The sequence below is a fragment of the Danio aesculapii genome, chromosome 25, assembly GCF_903798145.1.
Source record: "Danio aesculapii chromosome 25, fDanAes4.1, whole genome shotgun sequence".
Taxonomy (NCBI): domain Eukaryota; kingdom Metazoa; phylum Chordata; class Actinopteri; order Cypriniformes; family Danionidae; genus Danio; species Danio aesculapii.
The window spans coordinates 35,403,775-35,426,343 of NC_079459.1; the positions used below are offsets into that span (position 1 = coordinate 35,403,775).

General features: G+C 35.2%; 1 protein-coding gene across 3 annotated transcripts in view; it reads left to right on the top strand.

The window, feature by feature from the left end:
* The window catches only part of slc6a13 (solute carrier family 6 member 13), a 48,096-nt gene that overhangs the window by 10,708 nt on the left and 14,819 nt on the right, over window positions 1–22,569 (top strand). Inside the window, exons 1-9 of one of the 3 annotated variants that reach the window (XM_056452123.1) lie at window positions 4,683–4,703; window positions 4,902–5,093; window positions 11,413–11,547; window positions 11,683–11,823; window positions 13,119–13,206; window positions 13,490–13,622; window positions 14,678–14,812; window positions 19,380–19,483; window positions 21,527–21,651. In XM_056452123.1, coding sequence (XP_056308098.1) covers window positions 4,700–4,703; window positions 4,902–5,093; window positions 11,413–11,547; window positions 11,683–11,823; window positions 13,119–13,206; window positions 13,490–13,622; window positions 14,678–14,812; window positions 19,380–19,483; window positions 21,527–21,651 — 1,057 coding nt within the window. In that variant the 5' untranslated portion in view covers window positions 4,683–4,699. Of the gene's footprint in view, window positions 1–4,682; window positions 4,704–4,901; window positions 5,094–11,412; window positions 11,548–11,682; window positions 11,824–13,118; window positions 13,207–13,489; window positions 13,623–14,677; window positions 14,813–19,379; window positions 19,484–21,526; window positions 21,652–22,569 lie in introns of those variants that run through there. The other 2 variants (XM_056452121.1, XM_056452122.1) reach the window with 2 other exon arrangements.

Below are 22,569 nucleotides of genomic sequence, written 5' to 3' on the forward strand. Positions count from 1 at the left end.
TACGAGCACACAGAAGCTCAGCTCAATATACGCCCAGCTCACGATCTCATCTCTGGCCTTGTGAAAAAAACGACAGTAAACTGTGATCAAACCACTTGGCTCTGAGGTCACTTTCCAAACAAACGGCCTCCAGTGCAGAAGTCTGTTCTACCTCAGGCCGCCAGTCCTTCATTCCTCCAGGTGTCTTGTTAATGCAAGAGTCTATTTTTACCAGGCCGGCAATGCTTTTCACTGACAACTGTGACGCTCTTGTTTCTGCATTGAGAAAAAGAGCACATTCTCAAGGCTCTCGGCTCTGCGGGAAGTCCAGTAGCTTGTTTGAAGCCTTAAGTATGTGGAACAGACATCTAAAAAACATTGAGAGACAGAAACAAGGGGACCTCTAAACCCTGGACCCCCTTTTCTGATGCAGGACTTTACATTGAACAGGGGGGATTTGAAAAGACTAGCAGTTTGTAGCTACACTTCTGTTCAGACGGTGTTTGCGTAATTAAAATAAAATTAATAACAATACTTAAACAATGATGTGAACAAGTGTGTTTTGTACTGGGTTAGACCTGTCAATGATGAAATAATTAATACATTAAAAATGATGTAATGAGTAATACATTGAAGCATTAATTCAAGTGATTCATTCCAAACTACTGATTCATTTAGAAATGAAGCAGTTCACTTAGGGCTCGTTAATCATTCATTCAACTGATTCATTCAAATGACTGATTCATTCAGAAATGAAGCAGTTCACTCAGGACTCATTAATCATTAATTCAAGTGATTCATTCAAAATAATTGATTCATTTAGAAGTGAAGCAATTCTCTCTGGATTCATTAATCATTCATTTAAGCAATTCATTCAAAATGACTGATTCATTTAGAAATGAAGCAGTTCATTCAGGACTCATTAATCATTCATTCAAGTGATTCATTCGAAATAACTGATTCATTTAGAAGTGAAGCAGTTCACTCAGGACTCATTAATCATTCATTCAAGCAATTCATTCAAAATGACTGATTCATTTAGAAATGAAGCAGTTCACTCAGGACTCATTAATCGGTAATTCAAGCTATTTATTCAAAATGACTGATTCATTTAGAAGCGAAGCAGTTCTCTCAGGACTCATTAATCATTCATTCAACTGATTCATTCAAATGACTGATACATTTAGAAATGAAGCAGTTCACTCAGGACTCATTATTCAATAATTCAAGTGATTCATTCAAAATGACTGATTCATTTAGAAATGAAGCAGTTTACCCAGGACTCATTAATCATTCATTCAAGTGATTCATTGAAAATGACTGATTCATTTAGAAATGAAGCAGTTCACTCAAGAATCATTAATCATTCATTCAAGTGATTCATTCAAAACGACTGATTCATTTAGAAATGAAGCAGTTCACTCAAGAATCATTAATCATTCATTCAAGTGATTCATTCAAAACGACTGATTCATTTAGAAATGAAGCAGTTCACTCATGACTCATTAATCATTCATTCAACTGATTCATTCAAATGACTGATTCATTTACAAATGAAGCAGTTCACTCAGAACTCATTAATCATTCAAGCGATTCATTCAAAATTACTGATTCATTTAGAAATGAAGCAGTTCACTCAGGACTTATTAATCATTCATTTAACTGATTCATTCAAATGACGGATTCATTAAGAAATGAAGCAGTTCACTTAGGACTCACTAATCATTCATTCAAATCACTCCTTTAAATGACTGATTCATTTAGAAGCGAAGAAGTTCTGTCAGGACTCATTATTGAGATTAATTTAAGTGACTGATTCATTTAGAAATTAAACAGCTGACTGTTTTTATGGATAGTTCATTGAATCACTGAGTCAAATGATTCACACAGTATCAGATTCATCTATGATCAGAACATTTGTACAGGTAATGTAATGCATCCCTTACTGAACAAACTTGTTAATCTCAATATTAATCACTGACTCAAATGATTCACTTAAAATCAGATTGAAACATTTGGATGGGAAATGTGTTGTAACATTATTAACGTCACCTCTGATCAATTTAATTCCTGCCAGCTGAATAAAAGTGTTAATTTCATGCAACAAAAAGAAAAAAAAGAGAAAAGAAATCATTGTGTCCCTGAACTGTTTGATAGTGACGGTGCCGCTGAACGCTCAGATGAGTCTGACCCGTTAATCAGGCTGACAGATCTGAACACAGTGAGTGAGTCTTCTGTTCCAAACACAGAGAGAGTCTTTTCACCCGTGCTGTGTGCATTGGCCGGTCGTATCCCACAATGCTCGTGTGATTTGCTACTATCATGACATACACGAGGTCCTGCGAGGATGCAGACGTGATGTGGTCACTAATAATGCTCTGGATGGGGGACAGTTCACTCAAAAAAAACTGTTCTGTCATCATTTGCAAACAAGCCGATTCAACACAAGGAATAGCGGTAAAAGCTTCAGTGCATAATTATCGGCAGTTCTGAAAGGTCTTCTTATAGCAGTTTTCCAGTCATTCATTTACTTTTCGGCTTAGTCCCTTTATTAATCAGTCACCACAGTGGAATGAACCGCCAACTTATCCATCATATGTTTTATACAGCATATGCCCTTCCAGCTGCAACCCAGTACTGGGAAACACCCACACACACTCATTCACACTCATACACTACGGCCAATTTAATTCATCAGTTCCCCAGTGGCAGTTCTAGACCAGAGTAACTGGGGGGGGGGGGGGGGGGGGGGGGGGGGGGGGGGGGGGGGGTTCACTTGTACTTTTAGGGGGCACACTTTAACATACATCGCAAACTGGTTAGTTACTAAGGAGTCCTGAGTGTTTATTTAAATGTGATGTTTGCTTTGTATGTTGCTTTGGCAGTGTTAAGGTGTTGCTATGTGGTTGCTAAGGAGCCCTGAGTAGTTTTTAGATGTTGCTATGCAGTTTGTTTTTGCATGTTGCTATGACAGTGGTAAATTGTTGCTATGTGGTTGCTAAGGAGCCCTTTTTGGATGTTGCTATGCAGTTTACTGTATGTTGCCATGAAGGTGTCAAGGTGTTGCTGTGTGGTAGCTAAGGAGTCCTGAATCTTTTATGGGGTGGGTGGCGTGTTGCTGTGCAGTTGTTAGGTGCTGTTATGTTGCTAAGGAGTCCTGTGTGTTTTTCAGGAGTTGCTAGTTATTTTGTTATCTTTGGCATGTCGCTATGGTAGTGTTAAGGTGTTGCTATGTGGTTGCTAAAGAATCCTGAGTGTTTTTTAAGCTTGTTGCTATGCAGTGTTTTATTTGGGTTTTATTTGTTGCTGTGATGACAGTGTTAAGGTATTGCTATGTGGTTGCTAAGGAGTCCAGAGTGTTTTTTAGATGTTACTATGCAGTTTTTTGCTTGTTGCAATGACAGTATCAAAATGTTGCTATGTGGTTGCTAAGGAGTCCGGAGTGTTTTTAGCTGTTTTTTTCTTTTGCATGTTGCTATGACAGTGTTAAGGTGTTGCTATGTGGTTGCTAAGGAGTCCGGAGTATTTTTAGCTGTTTTTTTCTTGTGCTTGTTGCTATGACAGTGTTAAGGTGTTGCTATGTGGTTGCTAAGGAGTCCAGAGTCTTTTTTAGAAGTTACTATGCTGTTGTTTGCTTGTTGCAATGAGAGTATCAATGTGTTGCTATGTGGTTGCTAAGGTGTCCTGAGTGTTTTTAGCTGTTTTTTTTTTTCTTTTGCATGTTGCTATGACATTGTTAAGGTTTTGCTATGTGGTTGCTAAGGAGTCCAGAGTGTTTTTAAGATGTTGTTATACATCGTTTTTTTTTGGTGGGGCGGGGGGAGGGGGGTTGCTATGACAGTGTTAAGGTGTTGCTATATGGATGATAAGGAGTCTTGAGTGTTTTTAGATGTTGTTATACATAGTTTTTTTTTAGTGGGGCGGGGGAGGGGGGTTGCTATGACAGTGTTAAGGTGTTGCTATATGGATGCTAAGGAGTCCAGAGTGTTTTTAGATGTTGTTATACAGTGTTTTTTTCGGTGGGGATTGGGTGGTGGTTGCTATGACAGTGTTGCTATGTAATTGCCTAACAGTCCTGAGTGTTTTTTCTGATGTTGCTTATTTTCTTTTTCATGTTGCTATGACAGTGTTAAGGTGTTGCTATGTTGCTAAGTAGTCCTGAGTGTTGTTTTAAGAGTTGCTATGCAGTTGTTGTCTTTTTTGCATGTTACCATGGCAGAGTTAAAGTGTTTCTATGTTGCTAAGGAGTCTTGAGTGTTTTTTAGGAGTTGCTTTGCAGTTGTTGTTGTTTCCGCTTGTTGCTATGACAGTGTTAAGGTGTTGCTAAGTGGGTTGTAGAGTATTATGGGCACTCAGTGGTAAGCAGTCGGCCAGTCGCTAAGATATTCTAATTGTTTTCTGAATGTTGCTATGTTTTTCCTAAATCTTCTTTTATTAATAGCATGTTTACATGTCACGGTTGTTCTGAGTGTTTTTACTCTATCATTTGTTCAATCTTAAGCGTAGTGCCCTTATGAGTGTTTTTTCACATGTCGACTGATCGCAGTAAGTCACATAAGATAAGTTGTTTTCTAGCTCCTGCCTCTACGGTTACAAATGTCATGACAAAACTTGCAGTAATATGCCTGGAATTGAGCGGGTCCGCCGCATTCGCACAAACACACACTCTTTTGTGCACAGACTGGTTTACGAGCCGCGCTCATGAAAGGATCTGGTCTGAATGGGTGTGTTCGGGTTTGCATGATTTACAAAAATAAAAAACCCAACGAAAACACTGTCATCTGTCTTGTAAGACTGTCAGTAATCTAATATATTGAAATGGATTAATTCAATGACTGACTGCATGCATTTTAATTTTGCTCATCAGTTAGATCTCAGCATAGCAGTCATGGGTTTATTTTAATTTGTTTGTTTGTTTTCAGCAGGACAGAAGGAGATGGAGCCGTCGAATGGGCTGAACCGGCCGCTGGAGATCGTCCCGCACGCCGAGGTGAAGATGAAGGACAGAGGACAGTGGAGCAACAAGCTGGAGTTTGTGCTGTCTGTGGCTGGAGAAATCATCGGCTTGGGAAACGTCTGGAGATTTCCGTATCTCTGCTACAAGAACGGTGGAGGTGAGAAGTGCACTGCTTCAGTCTTACAAGCACATTAATGAAAACCACACCAATATTCATGTGCCAAAAGATGGTGTTTCTGATGCATGGGTGTGTACTGTAATATATGAAGTATTACCGTGGTACACACACACAAGACACCTCATAAAACAATGCACCATTACAATGGTACACTTTTATAAAAGCAAAGTATTATCTTTGTTTATGGCTAGAAAGGGTTGCCATGTTGAAAAATGATCATTGTTTATGGCTAAAAAGGATTTACCTTTTAAAATGATTTATTTATGCCTAAGAAGAAATAAATGATAATTGTTTATGACTATAAAGTATGCCCTGTTCAAAAATTATTATTTTTAAGCCTCAAATGGATTACAATGTTAAATAATGATCATTGTTTATGGCTGAAAAGAATTATCATATCTTTGATATGACTGGGAAGGAAGACCATGTTGGGAAATGATTATTGTTTATGGCTATTAAGTATTACCATGTTGAAAAATGATCATTGTTTATGCACAAAAAGATTTACCATGTTAAAAAATTATTATTTTTTATGCCTGAAAAAGCATTATCATACTGAAAAATGATCATTGTTTATGCTTAAAAAGTATTACCATACTAAAAATGATCACTGTTCATGCCTAAACAGTATTACCATGCTAAAAATGATCACTGTTTATGCCTAAAAAGTATTACCATGCTAAAAATGATCACTGTTCATGCCTAAAAAGTATTACCATGCTAAAAATGATCACTGTTCATGCCTAAAAAGTATTACCATGCTAAAAATGATCACTGTTCATGCCTAAAAAGTATTACCATGCTAAAAATGATCACTGTTCATGCCTAAAAAGTATTACCATGCTAAAATGATCACTGTTTATGCTTAAAAAGTATTACTATGCTAAAATGATCACTGTTCATGCCTAAAAAGTATTACTATGCTAAAATGATCACTGTTCATGCCTAAAAAGTATTACTATGCTAAAATGATCACTGTTCATGCCTAAAAAGTATTACTATGCTAAAAATGATCACTGTTCATGCCTAAAAAGTATTACCATGCTAAAATGATCACTGTTCATGCCTAAAAAGTATTACTATGCTAAAATGATCACTGTTCATGCCTAAAAAGTATTACCATGCTAAAAATGATCACTGTTCATGCCTAAACAGTATTACCATGCTAAAAATGATCACTGTTCATGCCTAAACAGTATTACCATGCTAAAAATGATCCTTTTTTTGGCCTAAGAAGGATTTATCATGTTGAAAAATAATATTTGTTTATGGCTAAAAGGTATTACCATGCTAAAAATGTTCATTGCTTATGCTTAAAAAGTGTTCACATGTCAAAAAATATGATATGTTTATGTTATATAAATATATCCGTTTTGGACATATATATTGCTAATACTTTGACTACTTTGACTAACAACATGCTTCATTTTGTGCACATGCACTATGGTAATACTTTGTATTTATAGACATTTACTCATGATAGTAGTAGGTAGTAGTAACATAATAGAAGCATTATGTTATTCAATGTTTAATTGCATTGGGGGGTGGGGGGTGTTGCTGGTTCAAGTCCCGTCTGGGCCAGTTGGCGTTTCTGGGTGGGGTTTGCATGTCTTCGGGTGCTCCGGTTTCCCCCACAGTCCAAACGCATGCGCTATAGGGGAATTGATGAACTAAACTGGACTTAGTGAATAAGTGTGTGTGTGTGTGAATGAGTGTGTATGGGTATATCCCAGTACTGGGTTGCAACTGGATAGGCATCCGCTGTGTAAAACATATGCTGGAGTAATTGGTGGTTCATTTTGCTGTGGCAACCTCTGAAATAGAGACGAAGATGAATGAATGAATATGCCATGGATCTACCTTGTTTTTTCCTGATGTACCATGGTAATATGCACAATTATAAAACCACATTTGAGGAATTATCCATTTTAATGCCTGTGCTTATAGACATGCACAATAAAAACACTCCATGATTTAAAGGAATGCCAGCACAAAGAGTTAACTCATTAGTTCATTAACTCTGTGCTGTTAATTAGCCTGCGGGTGAAGAGGAAATCTGAGGCGTGTCTGATTTTAAGTGCATTTGATCAGCTTATTTCATAATCTTTACATGCCACAAACCACAAATATGATCATCAGTATATTCTTTCTGCTAAATATTTTCGTATTTGAATACCCAAATAGTACTGTGAGGAATTAGTTTTATGCATGTAAAGTATTATTTGATGACAAATACTTCAAAACATATATTTTCCATTAAAATTGTTATTAATGTGTATTAACATAGTTTGATTTTTGATTATTTATTTTTTCATCCAAATAAACATGCATTCAACCATTCATTTATGCACTTAAATCAAGTTTATTTACTTTTTTATTTATTTAAATCAGATTTAATTTGTTTTAATATTTTTAATTAAATGTATTTTAAACGTGTTCATTTATTATTTAAATCCAGAATTGATTCATAAACTAATTTTAATTAAATATATTTACTTATTTAAACCAATTTATATGTATGTAGTTAGTATTTCTGTAATATATTTATACTTTTTTATGTGTATTTTTTCTATTTTAAGTCACAATTTATTTTATAATCAATCATACATATATAAAAATTATTATTTATATATAGTTAGTATTTTTATAATATATTTATATGTATTTTGTCTATTTTAAGTCACATTTTATTTCATTATTAAATCAGACATATATAAAAATTATTATTTTCATTGATTCATTTTCTTTTCAGCTTAGTCCCTTTATTAATCTGGGGTCGCCACAGTGGAATGAACCGCCAACTATTCCAGCATATGTTTTCCAACTGCAACCCATCACTGGGAAACATCCATACACACTCATTCACACACATACACATACACTACGGCCAATTTAGCTGACCCAATTCACCTACAGTATACCACATGTTTTTGAACTGTGGGGGAAACCGGAGCACACGGAGGACACCCACACCAACACGGGGAGAACATGCAAACTCCACAAAGAAATACCAACTGACCCAGCCGAGGCTCAAACCAGCGACCTTCTTGCTGTGAGGCGATTGTGCTGCCCACCGCGCAACCATTTTTATAATATATTTATACTTTTTTATGTGTTTTTTTTTTCTATTTTAAGTCACATTTTATTTCATTATTAAATCAGACACATATAAAATTATTATATATATGTAGGTAGTATTTTTATAATATATTTATACTTTTTATGTGTATTATTTCTTTTTTAAGTTATTTTATTTGATTATTAAATCAACTTATAAAATATATATATATATAGATATATATATATATATATATATATATATATATATATATATATATATATATGGTTATTATTTTTATATATGGTTATTATTTTTATATTATATTTATTATTTTTTAAGTGTAATTTTTCTATTTTAAGTCACATTTTATTTTATTAGCAATCAAACATATATAAAAATAATATTTATAAATATGTGGTTAACATTTTTATATTATATTTATACTTTTTATATGTATTTTGTATTTTAAGTCACATTTAATGTCATTATTAATCATACATATATTAAAAATATATTAATTATGTATAAGTATTTTTATAATATATTTATACTTTTTTGTGTGCATTTGTTTATTTTAAGTCATATTTTATTTCATTATTAAATCATTCATTCATTTTCTTTTCGGCTTAGTCCCTTTATTAATCAGGGATCGCCACAGCGGAATGAACTGCCAACTGATCCAGCATGTTTTACACAGCGGATGCCCTTCCAGCTGCAACCCATCTCTGGGAAATATTCACACTCATACTCTACGGACAATTTATCCTACCCAATTTACCTGTACCGCATGTGTTTTAGACTGTGGGGGAAACCGGAGCACCCGGAGGAAACCCACACCAACACGGGGAGAACATGCAAACTCCACACAGAAACACCAACTGACCCAGCCGAGGCTCGAACCAGCGACGTTCTTGCTGTGAGGCGACAGCACTACCTACTGCGCCACTGCCTCATTATTAAATCATACATAAATATTTATTTATTTATTTATTTATTTATTTATTTATTTATTTATTTATTTATTTATTTATTATACTGTAATTATATTTATTTAAATCCCTGTGAGCTGCAGCAGTAAATGATGGGCTTGAGATCTGCAGTGTGTTTAGCGTTTGCCAGCTGTTTGTGAAACTGACCTGTTGATCTAGCAGTCGGCCTGATGAGAGAGTCAGCAGGTCAGGAGGTCAAAGGTCACAGCTGTTGTTTGATCAGCCTGTGGAAACATTTCAACCTTTGCTGAAAATCCACTAATTTCAGAACCTCTACTGTACTTTTCTGATGCATTAAAGTAAAGTTTTTTAGATATTAGTAAATGTATGTTAGTCTTAAGTATATCTAGTGTGCTGTAAACATTGACAAATTTCACATTTAGAAGATATAAACCTGATAAAAACATCCAAAGTTTGCAGTTTGTCACTTCCACCTAAAACGATCAACGATATTATTGACGTCACCTCATACTTCATCTAATCTTCTGACCAATCAGATTCTCTCTAGTGTCTGACATGCCCTGCCCATCTTCCGATTGGCTGTTCATTTGATGCATTTGAGCTTAACCACTCTTACTGTTAGAGCTGTGATAAAACAAAACACTATTGGCTGTTTTTTTTAAAGGGGAGGGGCTACTCTATGCCCCGCCCTCTCCTCATGTTTCAGTTGAGATTACGGCAAACTTAGAATTAAAAAAATGCACGTATTTTGAAAAGTAGAGCTGCACGATATTGATTAAACTGATGTGATATTTTATTTTTCTATGATATATATATATAGCAATATTGAATATATAATTTCACCAGATGATATGAATATAGGCGGATTGGTGGTTCAGTGGTTAGCACTGTGGCCTCACAGCAAGAAGGTCTCTGGTTTGAGTCCCGGCTGGGCCAGTTTGAGTTTCTGTGTGGAGTTTGCATGTTCGTGTTGGCATTGGTTCCCTCTGAGTGCTTCGGTTTCTCCCACAGTCCAAACGCATGCGCTATTGGGGAATTGAATTAACAAAATTGGCCGTAGTGTATGAGTGTGAATGTGTATGGATGTTTCCCAGTACTGGGTTGCAGCTGGAAGGACATCCGCTGTGTAAAACATACTGTATGCTGGATAAGTTGGTGGTTCATTCCGCTGTGGTGACCCCTGATAAATAAGGGACTAAACCAAATGAATGAATGAATGAACGAATGAAATGAATATACATAGATACATTGGGATGTTTTCATAAAGGAGTGGATCTACATAAAATATAATAAACCGATCACAAACATTGAGAAATACAGTAGAGCAACAATACTGTACAAATAAAATATACAGTGCTGTAGGATTTTCTGGAAGTCTAGCAATATTTAGACACACAAATTTAATAAACAAATGTAAAATAACACAATATAGTTTTCATCATAAACATATATATAAATATACAGTTGAAGTCAGAATTATTAGCCCCCCTCTGAATTGTTATTACTTTTTAAATATTTCCCAAATGAGCAGAGCAAGGAAATGTTCACAGTATGTCTGATAATATTTTTTCTTCTGGAGAAAGTCTTGTTTGTTTTATTTCGGCTAGAATAAAAGCAGTTTTTAATTATTTATAAAACATTTTAAGGTCAATATTATAAGCCCCTATAAGCAAATTTTTGTTCAATAGTCTACAGAACAAACCATCGTTATACAATAACTTGCCTAATTATACCCTAACCTGCCTAGTTACCCTAATTAACCTAGTTAAGCCTTTAAATGTCACTTTAAGCTGTATAGAAGTGTCTTGAAGAATATCTAGTCTAATATTATTTACTGTCATCATGGCAAAGAGAAAATAAATCAGTGATTAGAGATGAGTTATTAAAACTATTATGATTAGAAATGTGCTGAAAAAAATCATTCCGTTAAACAGAAATTAGGGATAAAAATAAATAGGGGGCTAATAATTCAGGGGGGCTAATAATTCTGACTTTAACTGTATAAATGTATTATGATTTCTCTCAAAGTTAAAAATGTAATTTCTTATGCCTGAATTAAATGATCAAAGCTAAAACTGATGATAAATGTTATATCATTTTTATAATAAATGTTTTGGTAACTTTATGGTTAAACGTTGCAAAAGTGAGTGTTTTCAAATGTGTTTTTGGTGAATAATAATACAAACACTACAGATCTTGCGATATCGATGCTGAAACTATATATTGTGAAGGCCTATTTCAAAGCATTTCTTGGGAGCTTGAAGACTGACATCTTTATCCTCCTCAGGTGCTTTCTTCATCCCCTACCTGATCTTTCTGTTCACCTGCGGCATTCCTGTGTTTTTCCTGGAGATTTCTCTGGGTCAGTACACCAGTGAAGGAGGAATCACATGCTGGAGGAAGATCAGCCCGCTGTTTGAAGGTCAGAGGTCAAGAGTCTCAATCCTCAGGCTAGGGGTGTGAACGATTAAAGGGATAGTTCACTCAAAAATGAAAATTTCTGCTGTCTTGAAGCCCTTATGCATTATGTCATGGCGTTTTAATGATTTGTGTTTAGGAATCGGATACGCCACACAGGTGATCGTGGCTCTGCTGAACTTCTATTACATCATCGTTCTGGCCTGGGGAATATTTTACCTGTCCAACTCCTTTACCTGGAATTTGCCGTGGTCTTCCTGCAACAACACCTGGAACACAGGTGACGCTCCAAAGACACAAACAAACACCAGTTCAGATCAAATAAACGCCAGTTCAGGTCAAACAAACACCAATTCAGATCAATCAAACGCCAGTTCAGGTCAAACAAACACCAGTTCAGATCAAACAAACAACAGTTCAGGTCAAACAAACACCAGTTAATTACAAACAAACACCAGTTTATTACAAACAAACACCAGTTCATTACAAACAAACACCAGTTCAAATCAAACAAACACCAGTTCAGATCAAACAAACACCAGTTTAGGTCAAATGAACATCAGTTCAGATCAATCAAACACCAGTTCAGGTCAAACAAACACCAGTTCAGATCAAACAAACACCAGTTCAGATCAAACAAACACCAGTTTAGGTCAAATGAACATCAGTTCAGGTTAAACAAACACCAGTTCAGGTCAAACAAACACCAGTTCAGATCAAACAAACACCAGTTCACATCAAACAAACACCAGTTAATTACAAACAAACACCAGTTTATTACAAACAAACACCAGTTCATTACAAACAAACACCAGTTCAAATCAAACAAACACCAGTTCAGATCAAACAAACACCAGTTTAGGTCAAATGAACATCAGTTCAGATCAATCAAACACCAGTTCAGGTCAAACAAACACCAGTTCAGATCAAACAAACACCAGTTCAGATCAAACAACACCAGTTTAGGTCAAATGAACATCAGTTCAGGTTAAACAAAACACCAGTTCAGGTCAAACAAACACCAGTTCAGATCAAACAAACACCAGTTCACATCAAACAAACACCAGTTTAGGTCAAATGAACATCAGTTCAGATCAATCAAACACCAGTTCAGGTCAAACAAACACCAGTTAATTACAAACAAACACCAGCTCAAATCAAACGAACACCAATTCAGGAAAAAAACAAACACCAGTTTAGAACAAACAAACTCCAGTTTATAACAAACAAACATTTGTTGAGAACAAACAAACACCAGTTCAGATCAAACAAACACCACTTCAGAATACATGAACACCAGTTCAGCTCAAACAAACACCAGTTAAGATCAAACAAACACCAGTTCAGGTCAAACAAACACCAGTTCAAATCAAACAAACACCAGTTCAGATCAAACAAACACCAGTTCGGGTCAAAAGAACACCAATTCAGGTCAAACAAACACCAGTTCAGATCAAACAAACACCAGTTCAGATCAAACAAACACCAGTTCAGGTCAAACAAACACCAGTTCAGATCAAACAAACACCAGTTCAGATCAAACAAACATCAAACATCTTCTGCTGTTTTCCACAGATTCCTGCATGGAATTCCAAAGACGGAATGATTCTGTTGATCAAAGTTATCTTGACAACGCCACATCACCTGTGATTGAGTTCTGGGAGTAAGTTTAACTATAAATATAATAAAACATTTAAATATATATATTTTTGTATAAACATTTAAAATGTTTCAAATATTTAAAAATATACATTCAGAATATGAATTTCAATCATATATTTTATATATCATATTTGCAAAAACCTATGATTTTGCTAGTCATTTCCAAATTTTGTACAATTTTCTGTTTGCAGTTCAACAGTTTGTAGTCTTAAACATTTTTCAGACACTTGCATTCATAGGTTATGTGTGATCAGAATCGAATGTGTGTGTGTGTGCGTGTGCAGACGGAGGGTTCTGCGCATCTCGTCTGGGATTGAGGACATCGGAACGCTGCACTGGGATCTGGTTCTCTGTCTGCTGTTAGCTTGGGTTCTCTGTTATTTCTGCATCTGGAAAGGAGTCAAATCCACTGGAAAGGTAGAAGAACAAACACTTCAGCCTTTCTGTGTCCTTCATCACATTTTGAATTGATAGTCAACATTTTCAATAAACTTACTACAGGTTCACTGGGATTTTTCACCATGTTCAAACCATTTTTTTCTTATGCACAATAGAATGTTGCTTTAAAAACTATATTTAACATTTATAGGAATAATATAGGATGTAAATGATTCATAACTGTGTCTGATTGGCTGATTAAAAAAGGGTGTTGATTTTGTCTGTTTTAATTTTCAATATTTAAGAAACCTTTTAATATAATAATAATATTCAGCAATAATATTCGTCATCATATAGTATTTGAATATTAAATATATTAGGAATTTGAATATGAGTGTTTAATGTATAAAAGCAAGGGAGCATAATAATGTTTTATTTCTGCAACTTGTGTGAGTTTTTATACAAAATTATACTTCTGTTTACAAAAATAACTTTTTTAATATTAAAAAAAAATCTAAATATGACATTTTAATAAATTTTACATACATTTTTATATTTTAAAATCAATTTTAATGAATAACCATTTGTTATGAATATTCTATTTGTAACAATCTCTTTATGGATATACAAATTAGCCTTTAAAAACTCAGTTTTAGCAATATAACAGTAATAGTAATATTTTTAAAAATGTATACTTAAAATATTTTAAAATATTATTTTGGAATAAATTAATATTTGTTATAAATATGTTGAAAAATATACGCATTAACATATTAGCCTTTGGTGATAGTTAAAAATATATACTAAAATATGAAAATTATGAATAAATAATAATTAACATTCCTTATACTGAAAATCGTTTTATTCTTCAGCCATTTATTTATTAGTATTAGTAATGATATACAAATATATATATATATGATTTTTGAATAAATAATTATCTGCTATCGTTAAATAGAAAAATCTCTGCTTATCAGAATCAGCATTATAAATTTCAGAACCCGAATCAGTGACAGTAAATTAACATCATGAAAATAAATAAATATGCACACATACAGTATGTTCCCCTTCAGCAGTTTTTCTGTCCTCCACAGGTGGTTTATTTCACTGCCACGTTTCCATACGTGATGCTGCTGATTTTACTGATCCGAGGCGTCACGCTGCCTGGAGCTTCACGAGGAATCCAGTTCTACCTTTATCCTGATCTGGGACGCTTAGCAGACCCACAGGTACAGCAGCTAGCCTTCATCCACTCATTCATTTTCTTTTCGCCTTAGTCCCTTTATCAATCTGAGATCGCCACAGCGGAATGAACCGCCAACTTATCCAACACATGTTTCACGCAGCGGATGCCCTTCCAGCTGCAACACTTCACTGTGAAACATCCATACACACTCATTCACACACATTCACTTCAGACAATTTAGCCTGCCCAATTCACATGGGTTGCAGCTGGAAGGGCATCCGCTGCGTAAAACATATGCTGGATAAGTTGGCGGTTCATTCCGCTGTGGCGATCCCTGATTAATAAATAGACTAAGCTGAAAAGAAAATGAATGAATGAATTTAATATTTTCTCAATATTTAGATTTTTTTTAACCATCAGATTAAAGGTTTTCACCCAAAGAATATCCTTATAATCAATACATTAATATATTAATATATATTAAATATAATATTAATATATAACTATTCACTTTAATTGATTGAATCCTCTGCAAAGTGTCAGTGTCAGAGCTACGGGTTAGTTTTGTGTCCAACATGTCTATTAAACGCCCTCCAGTCCCCCAGAACACCAGCAGATGGTTTTCTCTGAAACATGCGGTGTGTGTGGAGGTCAGAGGTCAGCTGATTTGTCTACCCAGGTGCCGGAGCAGGACACTCAGCAGGGAAAGCTTGTTTTCTGTCCTGTCTTTGATTGTGTCCATCTGTGCGTTTGACCTCCTGATGCAGATCTCACATCTGTGGCACTAGAACAGACACTAAACCATGGGATTTCTGAGAACGGGCCACGACACGGCCACACAGATGTATCCCAGCATTCCTTGATGTCAGATACTACAGCTGTTGACTTGACATTTTCACCGGATGTTGGTGACAACCAAAGAAATCCATAAAGTTCAAGAAAACAAATCTAATTAGTTTAGAGATGAAGTTTAATAAAGTGAAATGATGCAGAGAAAAAGTATTGAACACATGAAGAAAGGGAGGTGTGATTCTGCAGTGTAAGCCCAGACAGCAGCTGAAATCTCTCAGCAGTTCTTCAGCAACCCTCTGCCCTTCCTCAGTGTAAATGAATATCAGCTGCTTCAGTTCAACATCTACATTAACAGGAGGATGAAGATGGACATATCAGCAAGACTCTGAGTACGTTTACATTTACACCAATAATTCGATTTTAATACGATTCAAGAGTTCACACTTAGCTGATAATCAATAAAGCGTATTTGGCATGCTGTCCCGGGAGAGAGCCCTGAGCTCGTAATATCCTCGAGCCCAGAGCTCCCTCCCGTTAGAAGGGCGAGAGCGGAGTTCGAGCTCAGGTAGGTCTCGAGGACTCCCCTGCTTGTTGCCGCGTGAGAAGTGTCGCCCTATCGGAAAAAAGGGGGAGGAAGTAGGGGTGGAAGGGGGGGAAGCTTCAAGACGAAGATAACTGGAGTGAAAAACTCTGGTCATTTATAATGCTTCCGTGATCATCTAATGGGTCAGATTACGGAGCTAATGAGGAGCCCGCTGTGTTGATCATAAGCACGTGATCCTCTCGAAATTAGTTTATAAATAAACCACACTTAAGACAATACTCTGATTAAGAGTCGACCATGTAAACAGCCATTTTTGATTAATTTAATTTGATTAAGGTCATAATCGAACTAAAGAGAAATGGACTTAAGACATGTGGAGTATGCAGATTTTAGTAGCATTACTGAAGTGCAGTACAGACATGTAAACACCGCAATCAAACTATTACCGTCATGTGGGAGTTTTCACCGTGTTTTGCGACAGGAAAGTCTACACACACACGGCTGTCTGACACTATTATCGTCACCTACCGAGTCAGTGAAGACCGCAGAGACCTGCATTACGAAATGCAGAGGTTTTTTTTTCTCCCATTCAGCGTGCGGTATGAACTTCCATTAAAACTACACTCTTCCAGCTGCTCATAGTTGCATCCAATATCTCGTTTGTCACAGGGGGCATGCATGAAATGTTCCTGAATGAAAGTGAAAGTGCCAAACTGCAGTTAAAGTCGACAAATTAGAAATGAAACCCCTGAAATTACATACAACTCCGGAGGAAACGTGGATGGCGCGATGACGCAATCGAAGTATGCGTTATAACTGGGCCCACGCGGAATCTGCGCGCGCAGATTTCTGCAGATTTTTTTAGCCCATCATTGATTCTGTTTATTCACTTGTGTAAATGTGTGTAAATCTATATTTATTCAGTTTTTTAATTAATTACAGTAATATTATTGACTAATATGAACATATTAATATGATTTATTTACAATACAGTTTGTACAGTAATATTTTCTGTCTTTTATTAGAGATATTATATGAGAGACTTGCTTTGTTTACCAAATAATGTGGGTCTACTTGGATTTGCATTGTAAACATTAAATAAAAGTTAAAAAGGTATTACTTTTTATTTATTATATATCAAGGTTTTAGTTATGATACTCCCAAAATAATTCTGCATAATCCGCAGATTTTTACTAAAATTCTGTGCAGAAATAGCAAAAAAATGTCAGCAGGTTCCATCTGGCCCTAGTTATAACATCTAAAACAGGATCATGAAAGGGACATTCAAAAAGCAACTTAATCTTAATCCTATTATTGTCTTAATTAGATGAAGGCAAATAATTTGATTACTGATATCCATGTAAACGTAGTCAATGATCCAAAACACAGTTAAGGAGACTCTCAAATTCTTTCAGAGAAAAAAAATCAAGCTGTAGAATGGCCCAGCCATTCACCTGATCTGAATCCAATAGAAAATACAAAATACAGCTCAGATTTGATAGATGAGACCGACTGAAACATCAAGATTTTGACACTGTGTTGAAGTCTGAAATATACAGTACAGTGCACAATGTCCATTTCTTTCTTCGTTTATTCTGTTTTTAATCATGAAAGCATCTTAAGAAGATGGTATGACTAAAAATAAAACCCAGATGTAACAAAACAACAATAAAAAACAGGTATAATACTTCACATTCTGTCCAGGCAGTGTTGAAACGATGCTACGCCTCTGACCGCAGACGCGTCACGTTTTGTAATTTGTGTCATAAGAGTTTAAAGCCTCTTCACCGCCCTCAGGGAAACACGAGGTAAAATAAAGCAGCGTCTGATTGACAAGCTAATAGGAAAACTACTGTGAGCATGTTTTTCCCAGATCATGTCTAAACCTGTTTCAGGCATTTACATCGAATAAGGCAAAGGTTACAGAAGCTCCAGGAATCCTGCTCGTTTTTCATCTTGTCCATTCAGTCTTATTACCTGCAGCCAAATGAGTTTGTTAAGGCTGATTCGACACTGACACCGCTTTTGTGGTTGTGATATTTAATGACATTGTGGTTTATTTATTTTATTTTAATTATTTTTGACAACAAAGGACAGTGTACATTCATCAACATTCCCCAAGAGCGTAAATGAACCCAAATTAACCCAATGAAAGTTTTCATTGTCACATAATAAAGGCCTATATCAATAAAAATACAAATTCAAGCTGTAAACAATACGCAAATGAATGACAAAAAAACAACAACAACAACAACAATGGCACAAAAATGTGTTAACAATGATTATTATCTATAACATGCCACAAAAATAATCAATGTTACATCATGGTAAGAGCTAAATTAAATGAAGAAATGGTTTATATGATAAATGATTCTGATTATGGCAAATATATTTGATTGATTGACTATTTATTAGTTATTTTTAATACATTTTTGTTTATTATTTATCTTTTGTTAATACTATACTCTTAAAACTACAACGTCAACCCAAAGCAGCTAATATAAAATGACAATAAAATAATAATCAATAATCTTGACAATCAAAAACATATATTGCAGTATGGATACGTTTATGGCATAGTAATTGTAAATAATTAATTAAAACAAATATATTATGTAAAATAATCTTTATATATTTATCGATTTTGTTTTTGGTTAATTCAAAGACTGATTATGTTATTGATTGATTGATTTATTGATTGATTTATTGATTGATTGATTGATTGATTGATTGATTGATTGATTGATTGATTGATTAAGATAGCTAATCATTTAATAAAAAAAAGATTTACAAAATTATGACAACCAAAAATATGTATATAACCCTATGAAAAATGTATCATCACAGTAACATTTATTTAAAAATGTATTTTATTTTATTTAGTTTTATTTACTTTAATACATTTTTATTTAATTTTAGTTTAATTTAATTACATTTTTAAAATTTGATTTAATTTTATTCTATTTTATTTTTTATTTTATTAAAAAAAATTATTTATTTTTTTTATTTTATTTTATTTTATTTTATTTACATTTTTTTTTATTTTATTTTATTTTATTTTATTTTATTTTATTTTGTTGCTGCTAAAATTAGCAATCATGACAATAAAAAAGTGACAAATATGAGAATCTATTAAAACAGAAACAAATAAAGTGCCTTATCAAATAAACTCCATACATTTATTTGCTTTATTTATTTATTTATTGTGCATCAGTTTATTGAAGTGCTGCTGTTGTTGTTTTATAACCCAATCGGTGTGTGTTTGTGATGTTAGGTGTGGATGGACGCAGGTACGCAGATCTTCTTCTCATACGCCATCTGTCTGGGTTGCCTCACAGCGCTCGGAAGCTACAACAAATACAACAACAACTGCTACAGGTCAGAGAAAACTGCAGAAATCACCACACACGATCTGAACGAGTCTCTAAATTAAAGACAGACTCAAATGATGCCTGTTTGTGTGATTCAGGAAAGAGAATCATACAGAATTTGGCTTCAACAAATGCATTTCTATTGGTTAATTATGAGATATGAGATGAGTTTTTTGATACTTATCTCTTATTGATCTTATTTGCAACAATAATAGGTCATTTTAAAATCATGTGCCTTTTGAAAGTTACATTAGTGCAACACAGGCTCATTGTGAAAATGTACCCCCATTTACATTTCTGGAGAGCGCGAATTATTATGAATTACGTAGCCAGAGGTACATATGGCTGCATTTCATCTTTAAAATGAATGCTACGAGGTGGGATGACGCTGCCGCAGCCTTCCGTTTCTTTTCACGCTACCAGCTGACCGCTTACCTCCCTTTGGGCAGCTTTTCCGCTGTTACCAGTTTGCCCAGTGGCTCGCCACATACGTACGCAGACTTGAGACGCAGAGAATAGTTGACCTCGATGACACGGTTTGAAAAAACCATTGCAGAAAGCAGGTTAAAGAAATACCAAAAATAAACAAGTAAATAACAGGGTGAGAATGTGGTGAAATCCGAAAACGTGGCCGAAAATCAGGCGGCCGAGAGGCTTTTTTGTCTGGATTGCTTTTGAAAACACTGTCGGTTGGGTTTAGAGAAGTGGGTGGGTCGGTGGGTCGGTCGGTCAGTCGATTAGTCAGTCGACAGCGGCCTCTGGTGGATTTACGCGAGAACAGCAGGCGGGAATAGCACTCGCGAGAGAAATTTGAGATCTGAAAAAGTGTACACCGCGGCCTCGGGTGGATTGGCGAGAGCAAAAACTGCAAAAAACATAGCTCCTGGAACGTATTTCATGCTCTCCAGAAATGTAGTTGGGCGTACGTATCCATAATGAGCCTGGGTTAATGTCATCCAAGAAATTGGACAATAGATATATATTTTTATATAGTTTTCACCTTTATTGGGATAGGACAGTGGAGGTTACAGACAGGAAAGTATTGGGAGCAGAGAGAGGGGAAGGGTCAGCAAAGGCCCTAGAACTGGGAATCAAACTCGGGTCGCCGTAAGCCCAATGGTGCTATATGTCGGCGCACGAAATCAATATTAACCAACAATTTGCAATGCAAAAAAAAGGTCATAACATTTATTAATATTATAAGATATTCATTCATTCATTCATTCATTTTCTTTTCGGCTTAGTCCCTTTATTAATCTGGGGTTGCCACAACGGAATGAACCACCAACTTATCCAGCATTTGTTTTACGCAGTGGATGCCCTTCCAGTCGCAACCCATCTCTGGGAAACATCCACACACACTCATTAACACTCATACACTACGGACAATTTAGCCTACCCAATTCACCTGTACCACATGTCTTTGGACTGTGGGGGAAACTGGAGCACCCGGAGGAAACCCACGCGAACGCGGGGAGAACATGCAAACTCCACTCAGAAACGCCAACTGACCCAGCCGAAGCTCGAACCAGCGACCTTCTTGCTGTGAAGGGACAGCACTACCTTCCGCACCACTGCCTCGCCTATTATAAGATATATCATAGATAAAGTATTTTACAATAATTATCAACAAGACACTGCTTCTACTACCCTGGCTTTGATTGACTAAAATTATTCACTTTAAATCATTTGGTTTTAATGTATTTTTAAAAGTAAGATCACTAAAAGTAGAATTCTTTAGATTTTTTTTGTTATTTAGATGTTATTTATAATTATATAAGCTCTATACAAACAAGTCCTGAGCAAAGGAAAATATTTGTGCTCATTTCATTGAATCTCATTACATGTCATAGTTTTAAATTACACTGTAAATAGTTGAGTTTCTGCAGACTTCCCAGAATGGAAGTTCGTAAAGTCTTAAATTTGTGAAATATGCAGCGCTGAGATTCATCAGCACTGTGTGGTTTTTCAGTCTCTGAAATCGGATCTCTTCAAACTGCTTTCATCTTTGCAGTTGTTTATTCATAACGCAGTGTTTTTCTGTGTTCAGGGACTCTCTGGCTCTGTGTTTCCTGAACAGCGGGACCAGTTTTGTGGCCGGTTTCGCCATTTTCTCCATCCTGGGCTTCATGTCTTATGAACAGAACGTCCCTATTTCTGAAGTGGCCGAGTCGGGTGGGTGACGGATCACTGCTACTGTTTATTTATTTAAAAATACATACATTTTATCTGGCGAAATGTAATTAAAATATTATCTAAAATATGTTCATTACATTAACAACACAAAAAATAATAGGACTACATGTAAATTGTTATATAACTTTCGAGAATATTCCTTTAAAGTACTAAAAAGTTCATGTTAGCAATGTGCTAAGTCATGCAAGCAGCATACAAACACATGTTAGCTGTGTAGTTTATCATGAAGCACGGTAACAGTGTTTTAAAAGTATTAGCAGTGAGGTATATCATGCTAGAAACACGTTATCAACAAATAAAACCAAAAAACATGCTAGCAGCGTAGTTTATCATGAACGATTTATGATAAACTATCAATCTAGCATTATAATAAGTCATTCTTAGCATATTAGCAGTGCTAAATTATGAGACTAGTGTTTGCAAACATTCTAACAGTGTTAAAATGTGTGGTAAATGACACAGCTAATGTTTTAAAACATGCTAGCAATGCTAACAGTGTGTTAAATCATGCTATTTGTGTTTTAAAATTAGTTTGCAGTGTGTTAAATCATACAACTAGGGTTTTAAAACATGCTACCAGTGATTATATTGTGTTATATCATGCTACTTGTGTTTTAAAATGTGTTAGCAGTGTGTTAAATCATGCATCTATTGTTTTTAAACATGCTAATAATGTTAACAGTGTGTTGACTCATTCTACTACAGTTTTAAAACATGCTAGCAGTGTTAACAGTTTGTTGATTCATGCTATTACAGTTTTAAAACATGCTAGCAGTTTTTACATTGTGTTAAATCATACAACTAGTGTTTTAAAACATGTTAGCAGTATTAACAGTGTATTAAATCATGCTATTAGTGTTTTAAAACATGCTAGCAGTGTTAAAACGTGTTAACAGT